Here is a 15118-nt window from a genome sequence, read left to right as displayed (position 1 = left end):
GAGTCCAGGGGCCAGACACCAGGGTCCCTAGCGTCTGGGTCCAGACGCCGGGAACCCTGGCGTCTGGCCCTGAAGTGCGAGAAGGACTCTTGCCTTTCGGGTGAAACCGACTTTGTGGAGGCTTTTATTCCAAGTTTCGACCCCAAGGCTCAACATATAAATAGAGGGGTAGGGCTAGCACCCAAGACACATCAAGAAACACCAAGCCGTGTGCTGGCAACCCCGTCCCCTCTAGTTTATCCTCCGTCATAGTTTTCGTAGTGCTTAGGCAAAGCCCTGCGGAGATTGTTCTTCACCAACACCGTCACCACGCCGTCGTGTTGCCGGAACTCATCTACTACTTCGCCCCACTTACTGGATCGAGAAAGGCGAGGACGTCATCGAGCTGAACGTGTGCAGAACTCGGAGGTGCCGTGCGTTCGGTACTTGGATCGGTCGGGTCGTGAAGACGTACGACTACATCAACCGCGTTGATAAAACGCTTCCGCTTTCGGTCTACGAGGGTACGTAGACAATACTCTCCCCTCTCGTTGCTATGCATCACCATGATCTTGCATGTGCGTAGGAATTTTTTTGAAATTACTACGTTCCCCAACACCAGCACCATCGCTGAGTTGTGCCTCCTCGATCTAGCGTTGGGAAGGAGGTTGGTAGACGGAGAGGGGCGGCGCGGTGGGAAGGAGGTGGGGCTCTGTGGAGGAGAAGGATGGGTGGCGTCGGTGGCGCAGAGGTCAACGGTCACCGGGGAGGCGGATCCGGGCATGAGGATGGGATCATCCCGCGAGTAGGGGCGGCGTCCAGGCTGACGGCGTCGACGCAGGGCGGGGCCGCACGAGCCTAGGCCGCCGTCGATGCAGGGTATGGGCGGTGCGAGCCCAGGCCGCCGGTGATGCAGAGCAGGGGCGGCACCAGCCCAGGCCACCGGCGAGTGGGTAGACGGCCGGCTGTGGGTAGGACGGCGCCCAGCAGACAGTGGGTCGGGGGAGAGAGGTGCGGCACTGGCGGGGGGAAGAAGTGGATCGAGGGTGGGGAGGCGAACCAACAGAAGGTGCGGTGGAGAGGTGGCGCGGGGAAAGCGGGGGGGAGGTGGTGGTGCGGCAGCGGGGGAGGGGGAGCAGGGGAGGTGGTGGTGCGGTGGCGGCAAAGGCGAAGCAGGGGGATGTGGTGGTGCGGCGGCGCGGGGGGGGGGGGGAGGTGGCGGGCCAGGAGGGGACGAGAGAGAGGATCTGGGTGGGTGAGGAGGGGATCCGGGTGAGGAGAAGATAAAGTGGGCTCTTTTGCTGGATTAGTTTGTAGCTATGGGTCGCTCGGTGGTGTTAGCAGAATAAGGGTTTGGTGTGCAGAATAAGACTCTAGAGGGTGTTATCATAATAGATCCACCCTATATATATATATATATATATATATATATATATATATATAGGGAAAATCCATCCTACCACTCGGTGGTAGTTACCCCATATGTCTCATATACTACCATGTGGAACTATATATACTACTTTATCATTTTAAATATATTCGTATACTATATCTAAGATACTTCAAAGCAAGTTACATGAAAAAATTGCATATGAGTCAATAGTTTTTGTTATATTTGTGAAATACGTACGTAAAAAAGAGCATACTCAAAACATGATATATAGTACCTAAAAATTAGTATATATATATACTACCTAATCATTGTTATATACTATATACTACACGTACATACTCTCGATTTCGACGGATACTACATACAACATACAAAATGCAAGTGGTGGTAACTACCACTGCTTGTAGGAAACATTTGTCCTATATAAATATATGAGGGAGGGGGCACCACACAACACCTACGACAATCTCTTAGCCGTGTGCGGCGCCCCTCTCCACAGTTTCGTCCCTCGGTCATATTTTCGTACTGCTTAGGCGAAGCCCTGCGGAGCATCACCACCATCGTCACCATGTTGTCGTTCTGCCGGAACTCATCCACTACTTCGCCCGTCTTGCTGGATCAAGAAGGCGAGGACGTCACCGAGCTGAATGCGTGCTGAACGCAGAGGTGTCGTACGTTCGGTACTTGATCGGTTGGATCGCGAAGAAGTTCGACTACATCAATCGCGTTAATAAATGCTTCCGCTTACGGTCTACGAGGGTACGTAGACACACTCTCCACTCTCATTGCTATGCATCTCCATGGATAGATCTTGCGTGTGCGTAGAATTTTTTGTTTTCCATGCAACGTTTCCCAACAGATTAGACTATATGATCAAGATTATGCTAGGTAGCATTCCACATCAAAAATTATCTTTTTTATCATTTACCTACTCGAGGACAAGCATAAATTAAGCTTGGGGATGCTGATACGTCTCTGTCGTATCTATAATTTTTTATTGTTCCAACCCAGTATTCTACAATTTTTACATACTTTTGGCAACAATTTATATGATTTATTGGACTAACATATTGATCCAGTGCCAGTTCCTATTTATTGCATGTTTTTTTGTTTCGCAGAATATCCATAACAAACGAAGTCCAAACGCGATAAAACTTTACGGAGATTTTTTTGGAATATATGTGATTTTTTTAAAGAAGAATCAACGCAAGACTGTGCTCGAGGGGCCCACTAGGCACCAGGGCGCGCCAGGGGGGGCCCTGGCATGCCCTGATGGGTGGTGGGCACCTCGTAAGGCGGTTGTTGCCCTTCTTTCGCCGCAAGAAAGATTATTTATGGATAAAAATCCCCTCAAAATTTCAGCCCAATCAGGGTTACAGATCTCCGGGAATCTATGAAGCGGTGTAACTGAGGGAGTCCTGGACTAAGGGGTCCTCGGGCGTCCGGCCTGTTAGCCATGGGCCGGACTGATGGGCTGTGAAGATACGAAGACCGAAGACTGCCCCCGTGTCCGGATGGGACTCTCCTTGGCGTGGAAGGCAAGCTTGGCGACCGAATATGTAGATTCCTTTCTTTGTAACCGACCTTGTGTAACCCTAGACCTCCCGGTGTCTATATAAACCGGAGGACTTGGTCCGGAAAGGGGGATATTCATTACCATGGTCATACAGGCTAGACTTTTAGGGTTTAGCCATTACGATCTCGTGGTAGATCAACTCTTGTAATACTCATATTCATCAAGATCAATCAAGCAGGAAGTAGGGTATTACCTCCATAGAGAGGGCCCGAACCTGGGTAAACATCGTGTCCCTTGTCTCCTGTTACCATCGACCTTAGACGCACAGTTCGGGACCCCCTACCCGAGATCCGCCGGTTTTGACACCGACAGTAACACCTCTTCTCCCTGCTGTAATCTCTACTTAAACATGGTGCTCAACACTATATATTATTATCCAATGATATGTGGTTATCCTATGATGTTTGAGTAGATCTGTTTTGTCCTATGGGTTGATTAATGATCATGACTGGTTTGAGTTGTATATTTTATTTTGGTGTTGTCCTATGGTGCTCTCCGTGTCGCGCAAGCGTGAGGGATCCGCGCTGTAGGGTGTTGCAATACATTCATGATTCTCTTATGGTGGGTGGCTATAGTGAGATCAGCTTACGCCCGAGTAAGGGGGTTGTTGCGTATGGGAGTAAAGAAGACTTGATACTTAATGTATGGTTGGGTTTTACCTTAACGATCTTTGGTAGTTGCGGATTCTTGCTAGAGTTCCAATCATAAGTGCATATGATTCAAGTACGGAAAGTATGTTAGCTCATACCTCTCCCTCATATAAAATTACAATAATAATTACCGGTCTAGCTATCGATTGCCTAGGGACAAAATATTTCTCTTGTGTTACAAAAAGCTTTGTACTACACTTGTAAATTTATTATCTTGCAATTTATTTATAGTTTTATTCTCGCAAAGTCTAGTTTTATTCTTGTTCTAGGTAAAGCGAATGTTAAGTATGCGTAGAGTTGTATCGGTGGTCGATAGAACTTGAGGGAATATTTGTTCTACCTTTAGCTCCTCGTTGGTTTCGACACTCTTATTTATCGAAAAAGGCTACAAACGATCCCCTATACTTGTGGGTTATCACGGCGCAATCCTTATCCCCGAGCTCCTCTGTTCAGCGCCGTCCTTTGTCTCGGCGGCAAGCTTCCGAAGCACGCCCGCTTAGCGTCGGCGCCTTCCACTGCCCCTCGACTCTTCCTCTGTACGCCCCCATGGTGGGTTCCTTCTTTACTATTTTTTATGTCGGTGTTTTCGTGGCAATTGAGGCAGCCACACGTGCCATCGGCGTCCATCTCCTATTGTCTTTCTCCTGTGTCTGCCACCATGCCCTTGCAGCTGTAATGTGCATCCGTCCCTGTTTCGTACCTGAGATGCCTCTTTGTTTGACCCTCCCTTGATGGCGAAGGAGATTCGACAGAGATGATCGTGACCCTCCCATTTTGAAAATTTCCGTTTCTGTTTTCATAATTCCTCTTTGTTTTCATTTTTCCTCTGGAAAAGCAGAAAGTTTCCGCTCCACTTTCATCCCACCGCCATCCTGATAGTGATCCTGGGTGATACCGTGTAGCATACAATGTTTGTTGCGTAGCACGTTTCTCTATAGTGGTATCAGAGCAATTCTATGAGTAGATGCAGGTACGATTAGAGCATATGGTGAAATGTGGCATTGCACATAAGTGCGGGGGTGATTAGATGGTTCTAATTACCGGACGTTCATGTTGTAACCCTTATAATCTTGCGAGGTTTTGATATTGACAGCATGTTCGAGTTTTGTTGCAAAGATCTGGCTTGCTAAGGCCCCCCATCCATATTTGCGAGAGCGGAAGAGCAATGCAGATAATGATATACACGAGGGTCACGCGTAATGACAAAGTTTAATATGGGGCTCAATATTTTTAATTAAGTCTCGTGTTTCATACACCTGGAAAGTTAAACTAACAACATGAAGTGTCATGCTTATGGTTTGTAGGAAAGATAAAATTTTGCCAACTTAACCATAGCAGCCACGATAATTAGCAAAGGGACTAGAAGCGTCTAACTCGTTTTTGCAGGAGGTTTGCATGTTGTGGTATAAGCCTTTGTTTCCTCAGTATGTTTGTATGATAAGCGATATGTTGTAATAATTTTATCTTGGCATGCGAGCCATGGTACGACATGATAGCTGGAGCCATATGATTATCGTTTCTCTTATTTGTTGACCTGCGTGTCAACCTCGGTGACTTTTAAGAAGACAATATTTTGCAACGGTGGACCTCGACGCAAAGGGTGGGCGCGGAGAAGGAGTTCTACGGCGCCGGAAGAGGGATGAAGAAGATCACGGAGACGATGCGGACTACTTCATCGGAAAAGGGCTATACCACGTCACTATATTATAAACTGCCTGTGATGTTAATCCCTTTTCATGCACCATGATTGTGCAGTAGTCGTTATTAGGATGATCTCTCACTGAAAATATCAAGTTGATAGTGGTCATCCAATTGTAGCATCGTCCAAATACTAATTACTTCGGTATGCCATGTTGGTGCGTAGGCACTCCCTTAGGTTTTTAGCAACGCTCCCTCAGTGTGTGGCAGGCAGACTTTTTTTGAGAATCTTTGCTTTCTTTAGACACTCTCGCTAAGCTTTATTTATATCTCCAAAATGTTTAAAGGTAAGAGAACTAGCTCTCCCGGTTGGCCTAACCAAACATGCCGGCCAAAACCAAGAGTCAAAGCATGCTTAGCAAGACCGTGAGCCTCAAAACTCGAGTTCCTAAACTCATGAACTATGTTACAAGCCATAAAAGCCCTAGAACTATTTGTCGATGAATTGTTTACATGCCGTTCACCACCGTGTTGCAGTCCTATGCAATTTGCATTTGAGACTCATAGATATCCTCTGCAATGGCTAAACCCTCTCGAACAACTAAGGCTTCAAGTGTAGTTGGTTCCTAGATGAATCTCAAGATGATAGCTGGAGCACACAGAAAATTACCTCCCAGATCACGTCCTACCGCCGCAACCGCACCAAAGGATCCATCGTTAGATCCAACAACGCCAACATTTATCTTGGCAAACTCGGTAGGCGGAGGCTGCCATACGAGTGGCTGAATTCTGGTAATCTTGTTCACGCCTGCTGTCCTCTTCTCGCTGATCAATGTCCCTTAAGAAAAACATGATGAAAGAATGGACAAAAAAAGGACTTTCACATATCTCTTCATGGATAGCCTTTCTTCTCAATCGCCAAAACGCCCATAGTGTAACAACCATGCGAGTGAACTCACCATGTGATTAACTTGTCGTACATCACAAACAACCAAATCTTTACATCCATCGTCGGGTGTTCCATCATGCATTCTAATGTCTCTTTTGTCGAGATAGACCCAAACATCGTGCCACTACACAATCAATAAGCGCATGTTTCCTGTTATCTTGCGTTGCGCAAAGTGCGCAGACCCGTGTAGTGGACATGTTGCGATGATTTAATAGATCAACTATCGCAACGATTCATGGCATAATCTCCATGACTACCCATAGTGGAGTAAATAGGTGGTAACATCACACATCTCTAGGCAAAACCGATGATGTGGCGAGTAATTAATGAGGAAAGAGAGACATGTGATAACATAGCTAGTTACTGTAACATCACACATACCGAAACAAAATGAGTTTACAACCTAATAAATGAAGTGTTACATGACACCACACATATGTTACTCTCCATTATAGAGGTAGTAATATAGACTACTAACATATGCATGTTACTAGTCTAAGTTACTACCCATTGTGACTAGTCTAAGAAAACTCTCAGTTTTGAGTGAACTTTAATATTCCACAACGAGGACCAGTCCCTAGCCTCCTTTGTTGCATCAGATTGGCCCCCAACATCCTCCATTGCAGCCTCTCTCCGTAACTTCAACTTCAGCATTGCCGGAAAAAAGAACCCGTCAACTTCAGTAGAAAACGGCGGGCCTTTTTTGTCGCACCGTGCTGGATCGAAGTCTTGTGTAGCCCATCGCGCACGGAAGCCCGGCCCACCAAAATTCCATCCCAGAAACCGAAAGGCCGAAAGGAAACAATAAAATCCCATGACCGATCCCTCACATACGCACTCTCTCTCTCTCTGCCGTTTCCTCTTCGACCACTCTTCCACTTCCACCGTTCTCTTCCGGCCGTCCATCTCTAGCCGGAACTCGGGGGGCGTCGCCACGTCCGTTCACTTCCGGGCTACGATCTCAGCCGCCGCTGCGCCTGCCACCGTCACACAAGCCGACCGTCGCCGCCGGCCTCCTTACCCAAGCCTCGGGGTCCTAAACCGTACGCAGATCCCTCTTGGAATGGCGAGCCAAGAGAAGCCCATCACGCCGTCGCCAGCTCCTCCGGCGCCGCCCCAACCACCAACGCCCGAGGGAGCCCCCCGCATCCGCGGGTTCGGCGGAGGCGCGGCCGGCGGCGGGTACCCTAACCCTCCTGACGCGGCGCTGCCCGACGCGGCTACGCTGCGGGACCAGTGGCGGTTCGCGGTGCGCCAGTACAGCCGGTGGTACTCCCAAGCCTGGGGCACCGCCATCCTCGCTGGCGGCGCCTTCTTTGCCCTGGGCTGGCTCGTCAAGGGTTCCAACCCCCTTCCCTCCCGCGCCGATCCCCGTCCCCCCAACGACGCCAACGCGGACGAGGATAAAAAGTGACTGGTGAGATCTCACGATACTTGTCTGATTGCCTCCTCGATTTTCTTAAAAAAGAGCTCAAGCTATTGTGAATGCGAAGTTAACGCTGGAATGAGACATGATTGAACCGGTAAAGAGCAAAATTTGTGCAAGGTTTGGGTGTTTGCTTGTGTAAAACCGTAGAAGAGAAGTGTAGGGTGCTAGTTCTTACCTAGTAGTGTAACTTCAAAAAAAAAAGTCCTTTTTGCAGAAACTTCAGTATTTTGTTTAGAATTAATTCTGTTTCTGTAGAGATTATGAACCCTGTTATCAGCTAAAATTTTATAATAAGCTTACATGGGTACGTGAAGAGTGTAGGCCTGCTGCTCAAGTACTTGATACCTCCTCGGGTCATGCAGTTATGCATTGCATAATGTTGTGCTTTCGTCTGACTGAAAATTAGAAAGTTATGTCATATTAAAAAACCTTTCGTCAGATTAAACATAAAGAAACAACTCATTATTCAGACAATTAAAGTATTATTTATTGAATAATTTGAGCAAATAGTTTAAGCGATGAAAAGGATATCTGATAAAACATGCAAGTGTGATATTAAATGAAATAGTTATTTAAAATCCGCAAATTTAATTGGAAATATTTGTTTCAATGTATTGAGTTGTTGATGATTGGAACGACAAACATCAGGAGTCGTTTGATAAGTACGTTCTGAACATTTAGCTGCCAGTACCTCATGTTCAACCAGCAACGTTGATTCTTGAACTTAATTATTTTGAGTATTAAATTAAAATACATTTGAACTTCCAGTTAATTTGAGCATCTGAAAACTTCAAAGGGGAGGTGCTGTAATTGAATCATGAGGTTTGGAGGTGTGAGTATAGTCAAAGCAATTGTGATAGATTGTTTAATGTGACCTCTTGGTTATATACCTAGTTAGGACTTTGTCTACAACATTTATTATTTTCAGTAGATATTCTGGTTTATCATGTAGCTTTGTATACCATGGTGTTTTTCTCTGTTCTTGAGCATTAATGTATCACTAATTACACAAAGTACTATCTATCCCGAAGCACATTTTTCTTGGAAAAATGAGAAAGAATACCTAACATAGTACATAGTGCACTGTGTTCCATAGTTTTCCTGTTATTCTCACAGCTAAATATTTGTAAATATGCATCTCATTGGCAAGGCCAGGATGAAATGTCAAAGCATTTTAGTATATGTAATGTGAAAATAATTCAGTATGGCATGAGGTTTTTATTCTTGGTGAGACTTATGGCCAGAGATGCAATTTCAACTAATAGTGAATTCTAATAACTTGACAAAACTATCAGATAGACTAGATTGTCTAGCACAGGACAGGTAGTAGTTAACATTTTAGTTTATTATGTGAAGCTATGCGAGGCAAAAAAAATTGTAGTACAACAACAAAGGTGCACACTAGCACTTCACTATCTTTTGTTCTCTTCCTTAAGAGTTTATGCATGGCTAACATCACAAAATATTATCTCATCTTTTCAGATTGTCATTAAATCTGAAGATGGGAAATGATACTTTGTCTAGTTAGTATATTATACTAATGCTTAAGAACACAAAAGATACGCCATTGTATAACAAGCTTCGAGATACATTTGAGTTAAAAGCACTCTCTATTTGATTTTGTAAGACGTCTAGTATTTCAGGATTTAATTTTGGCTGACAATTACATTAACAAAGTTGTTTATTCGACAAAGAAATGGTATCATTGGGTTCATACAAAAGTGTTTTCCAATGATATTACCTTTTTTGTCAGGTAAACCATGTTTTATTGATCTAATTTTTGGTCAAACTTAAATCTTGTGATGCATGGCGTCCACATAAAGAAATGGAGGGAGTGAAAAACAACTAACTAGTTTGTTGTTTCTCAAACACCCTTGCAAACAAATAATAAGAGTTTATGCATGGTTAACATCACAAAATATTATCTGTCATATTTCCAATTGTCATTAAATCTGAAGAGGAGAGATGATACTTTGTGTGGTTAGTAATATACTAATGTGTAAGAACAGAACGATACACCATGGTATAACAGGCTATGAAATACATTTGTATATCAAGTGAAAAACACTCACTCGGTTTTCTTTTTGTGAGATTTTTTAGCATTTCATGATTCAAGTTTGGCTGACAATTAGATTAATGAAATGTTGTTTATTTGACAAAGAAAATGATATCATTGGGTTCGCTCTTAAGCGTTTTCCAATGGTATTATCTCTTTGTCATATAATCCACGTTTTATTGATCTAATTGTTGGTCAAACTTGAATCTTGTGATGCATGACATCGTGCTTAAAGAAAGGAGTGGAAAATAACCAACTAGGTTTGTGGCTCAAGAACAAATCCTGATAGTTTCTTATTTCCATTACTAATAAGAAATATTAATTCATTTTCTTTACACGTAAAAAATATTAATTCATTGCTCTCAATGTTTAGTTGAGGTAACAAGATAACAAAACATATATGTAGGACATTACTTCGTTTAGCCAGGTAGAGGAGAATCAATTTCGGAGTGAAGTATTTCTTATGTATTTACCTATGCTACTTATCGAACTGACTGTCTACACTATTTGAATCAGTCATTTTATCAATGGACATGTAGAAACTATATATCTGTGTAAATTTAACACTAAATGAGCAGAGCACATACATTAGACACCAGGATAAGTTATTTACATACTACATTTACAATTACACGGACTAAATACCAAAAGTTAGTCGTTGGTTAACTGCAAAAATATTTCACTAGTATAAGTCAGTAACCAAGTAAATTCAAAAGGTCAGCTCCTTGCTTGTAGCTCTTATACCTAGTTGCCCTGGTTTCTCTGAACTACTCCCTCCGTCCCAAATTTGTCTAAATACGGATGTATCAAGTCACGTTTTAGTATTAGGTACATCCGTATCTAGACAAATCTAAGAAAAGAATTTTGGGACGGAGGGAGTACACTGCAAGAGGTAACACTATATCAGCCAAGGAATTAACCAAACAAATTATGCCGAAGTGAAAAGACTTTGCTATAACATGCAAAAACACTGGGAATTATTTTAATTTAGATATGTTTTCTTTAACATTGACTGCTTGACCTTAATATAAAAAAAGGAAACAACCTATCTGTAGACAGCAAGAGTATGTAGATATTGAACTGCTGTCTTCACACAGCTACGCTTTTCCCCATGGATGTGTGGGATCTACGTAGGTTGGTCAAAATTTGTCCGTACCATGGTTAATGATGTTTGTATTTAAATCTGCTAATTTAATTGTAAATATTTGTTTCAATGTATTGAGTTGTTCATGATTGGAATGGTGCACATCAGGAGTTGTTTGATAAGTACCTTGTGTTCAACCATGAACTCGGTTTCTTGAACTTAATTATTTCGAGTATTAAATGAAAAAACATTTCAACTTCCAGTTAGTTTGAGCATCTGAAAGCTTCGAATGGGAGGTGCTGTAATTGAATCTTGAGTTGTGCTGTGAGGTTTGGAGGGGTTAGTATAGTCAAAGCAATGGTGATAGATTATTTAATGACCTCTTGGTTATGTACCTAGTTAATATTTTGTCTAGAATGTTTATTATTTTCAGTAGATATTCTGGTTAATCATGTAGCTTTGTTATACACTGGTGTGTTTTTTTCTGTTCTTGAGCACTAGTGTACAATAAGTACACAAAGTACTATATATCTGACAAAGAATACCTTGTTTCTATTCTTAGAAAGAGAATAACATAGTACATAGTGCACTGCATACCTTAGCTTTCCTGTTATTCTCACAGGTATCCATACTATGACAAATTTGTGCATATATGCATCTCATAGGCAAGTCCAGGATGAAATATCAAAACATTTTAGTACACGTAATGTGTGATTGAGAAAATAATTCATTAAGGTGTGATGCTTTTATTCTAGGTGAGACTTATTGCCAGAGATGCAATTCTAATAACTTTGTCTAGCACAGGACAGGTAGTAGTTAACATTTTAGTTTTTTGAAAGTATTTGAGGCAAAAAAATAATTATCAGACAACAACAAAGGTGCACACTAGCACTTCGCTTTTTTTTTTGTTCTCTTACGAGTTTATGCATGGCTAACATTACAAAATATTATCTCTCATCTTTCCAGATTATCATTAACTCTGAAGATGGGAGATGATACTTTGTGCAGTTAGTATTATGCTTAAGAACACAAAGATACACCATTGTATAACAAGCTTCAAGATACATTTAAGTTAAAAGCACTCTATTTGATTTTGTAAGACGTCTAGTATTTCAGGATTTAATTTTGGCTGACAATTAGATTAACAAAATGTTGTTTATTCGACAAAGAAATGGTATCATTGGGTTCATACAAAAGTGTTTTCCAATGATATTACCTTTTTTGTCATGTAAACCATGTTTTATTGATCTAATTTTTGGTCAAACTTAAGTCTTGTGATGCATGGCGTCCACATAAAGAAATGGAGGGAGTGAAAAACAACTAACTAGTTTGTTGTTTTTCAAACAAATCCTGGTATTTACTGGTCCCTTGCAAACAAATAGTAAGAGTTTATGCATGGTTAACATTACAAAATATTATCTGTCATATTTCCAGTTGTCATTAAATCTGAAGAGGAGAGATGATACTTTGTGTGGTTAGTAATATACTAATGCGTAAGAACAGAACGATACACCATGGTATAACAGGCTACGAAATACATTTGTATATCAAGTGAAAAACACTCTCTTGGTTTTCTTTTTGTGAGATATTTAGCATTCCATGATTCAAGTTTGGCTGACAATTAGATTAATGAAATGTCGTTTATTTGACAAAGAAAATGATATCATTGGGTTCGCTCTTGAGCGTTTTCCAATGGTATTATCTCTTTGTCATATAACCCACGTTTTATTGATCTAATTGTTGGTCAAACTTGAATCTTGTGATGCATGATGTCTTGCATAAAGAAACGAAGGAAGTGAAAAACAGATAACTTGGTTTGCTGCTCAAGAACAAATCTGGATAGTTTCTTTTGTTCGTTATGAATAATAAATATTAATTCATTGATCTATATGTGTAATTGAGGTGACGAGATAAAACATATATGCAAGACATTACTTTATTTATTACGTGAAGCCGGGTAGAGGAGAATCAATTTCTGAGTGAATTACTTATCTATTCGCTTATGCTGCTTATCGAACTAACTGTCTACAAAATTTTGAAATCAGTCATTTTATCAACTGTGAAAATTTAAAACTAAAATGAGCACATACATTAGACACTAGAATAAGTTCTTTACTTAATACATTTACAATTATATGGACTTCATACCAAAAGTGAATCATGTGGTTAACTGCAAAAATATTTCATTAGTAAGTTAGTAAACAAGTAAATTTAAAAAGTCAGCTCCTTGCTTTGAGCTCTCATACCTAGTTGCCCTGGTTTCGCTGAACTTCACTGCAAGAGGTAACAGTATATTAGCCAAGGTATTAAACCAAACAAAATTATGCCAAGGCGAAAAGACTTTGCTATGACATAAAACACTGGGAATTATTTAATTTAGATATGTTTTTTAACATTGACTGCTTGACCTTAACATAAAGAAGGAAATGAGCTATATCTATAGAAAGCAGGAGTATGTAGATATTGAACTGCTGTCTTCACACAGCTATGTTTTTCCCCACCCCATGGATGTGTCGGATTTGTGTAGGATGTTCAAAATTGGTCCGCAGCATGATTAATGATGTATACTTTTGTATTTTCTCGCATACTGCAATTGCCATACTGTATTTTTCTTGTATTCACATACTCATTGATTCATAAAAATCCTATTAGAAATTTCGTTCTATTGACATCATTGATGTCTTTTTTTACTGAGAATCCTTTTTTTTCACTTGTGCAGAAGCTAGCTGGGAAAGAAACTCCGCGTGTTCCAAACTGACCAGCCATGTGTTCGTAGTACCCTGTAAAAAAATAATGGCGTGTGTTCCAAACTCCGCGTGTCTATTTTGAGTAAGTCAGCAAAATAATGGCGTGTTGTCGTAGTCAAAGCTCAGGACTATCTTGTAAATATGACAGGTGTTTATGATTTCATGCAATAGAGGAGATGTTTTTGAAAGTTCTGTTTCTCTGGAATTTTCCATATTATATGCATGTATTTTGAGTTAAAAAAAAGTGCAACATATGTGATTTGGTGAACACACTGTATCGAGAAATAAGAGATCGAGGCACTCCCGGGCGCTCTCAGCAAATTGGATTCCTGGCCGTTGGATCAGGTGGCTTGATCGAATCTGGGCTGTCGGATTGACCCCTGGAACGACCTCGCTCGTCAGATCGAAGAGGCACTCCTGTAGGAATGAATAGTTTCACCTCGACCGTGCCACCGCACGTAAATAGCTTGTCCCTTGGAGGGCATTTTCGTCATTTCACATGTGGCTATATATTGCAACATCTCCCGTGGAAACCTAGCTGCCGCCCTGCTCCTCCCGCACTCGCTCCTCCATCGCCCCTCCTCTTCCTCCCGCACTCGCGCCGCCCCACTCCCCATCGCACAGCCGTCGCCCCCGCGCTTCCGCCCCTCCTCCTCCCTGTTCCTTTCCCGTCGCCAAGCTCGCCGCCACCACTGCAGTCCCCATCGAGGTCGCCTCTCGCCATCACCGGGAGGAGAGTGACCAGGATCTCGTGCTGAGGTGAGATGCCATCGCATGGGGAAGAGGCACCCGGAGCTGGTCCGGGGCTCGCCAAGGTGCCATGGTGGCCGCTCATTCCCCTGGTGCCCCCGCCCCATCTCCTCTCACACTTCTCGTCACCGAGCTCGAGCTGCAGAGGCGTGCCACTACACGGATGGACGAGAGGATCTTAGGTCGGCCCACCCCCTCACCTTTTCTTGCTTGTACGTCGCCACCTGTGAGAGCCAGGAAGATGAGGAGGAGGCAGCGAAGGACATGGTTCCCTTTGTTTACCCGTCGTTCGTTGATTTGGAATCTCGTTTGGTTGCAGGTCCCCTCGTTCTTCCAGTCTTTTCGCCGGATCTACTGATGTACTCGTCGATCTCTAGGTATTTGTCTATTTTCTCCTGTTCTTGGTGATTGGATGCTGCTAATCCCTATTTTTCCCTTCCTATACCTGCGGTTAGTCCTCTGTGGCTCAATCCCCTGGTCGATGCCTCCTTCGATCTATGCCTGCTCGTCTCCGTTGACTGATCTGCAGGTCAACCCTTCTTCTCCCCATCCTTTATGCTCCCCTTCTTTTCCAGAGCTAGGTACACGGTTGTATGGTGATATGCTGGTTGTGCATAGGCTGGCGAATAAGATCCTTCTATTTCTTGTCTTGTTTCTGATACAACCAAAAGTATCATTCACTTTGTGCACTGGTTTTTTGTGTGGTTGCCTTGCCTTTTGTCCCTTCCTGGTAGGGCCGACACTTGTTCCTTTGTGCATGGAATGTTCATGTTTTTTGTTCTTTTGTGTATGGATAAGAGTATTTGGGGCTTGGCTTAATTAGGAAGGAAATTCTATGTGGATAAATCGTTACTCGGCCAGTTCTGT

General features: G+C 42.6%; 1 protein-coding gene across 1 annotated transcript; it reads left to right on the top strand.

The window, feature by feature from the left end:
• The first annotated feature begins 7012 nt into the window (after window positions 1–7012).
• On the top strand, window positions 7013–13689 carry LOC109775267 (uncharacterized). Its single transcript, XM_020334016.4, has 2 exons — window positions 7013–7602; window positions 13474–13689. The coding sequence occupies exon 1, from the start codon at window positions 7249–7251 to the stop codon at window positions 7597–7599; it is 351 nt and encodes a 116-aa protein (XP_020189605.1). The 5' UTR covers window positions 7013–7248; the 3' UTR covers window positions 7600–7602; window positions 13474–13689.
• The last annotated feature ends 1429 nt before the right edge of the window (window positions 13690–15118 follow it).

This window comes from Aegilops tauschii, chromosome 7 (genome assembly GCF_002575655.3).
Source record: "Aegilops tauschii subsp. strangulata cultivar AL8/78 chromosome 7, Aet v6.0, whole genome shotgun sequence".
In the NCBI taxonomy this organism is placed as follows: domain Eukaryota; kingdom Viridiplantae; phylum Streptophyta; class Magnoliopsida; order Poales; family Poaceae; genus Aegilops; species Aegilops tauschii.
The sequence above is the reverse complement of the archived record's forward strand: the minus strand, read 5'-3'. Positions and strand labels throughout refer to the sequence as shown.

Coding starts and splice junctions, on each gene's coding strand:
- LOC109775267 (XM_020334016.4), top strand. CDS start 7,249: ATGGCGAGCCAAGAGAAGCCCATCACGCCGTCGCCAGCTCCTCCGGCG.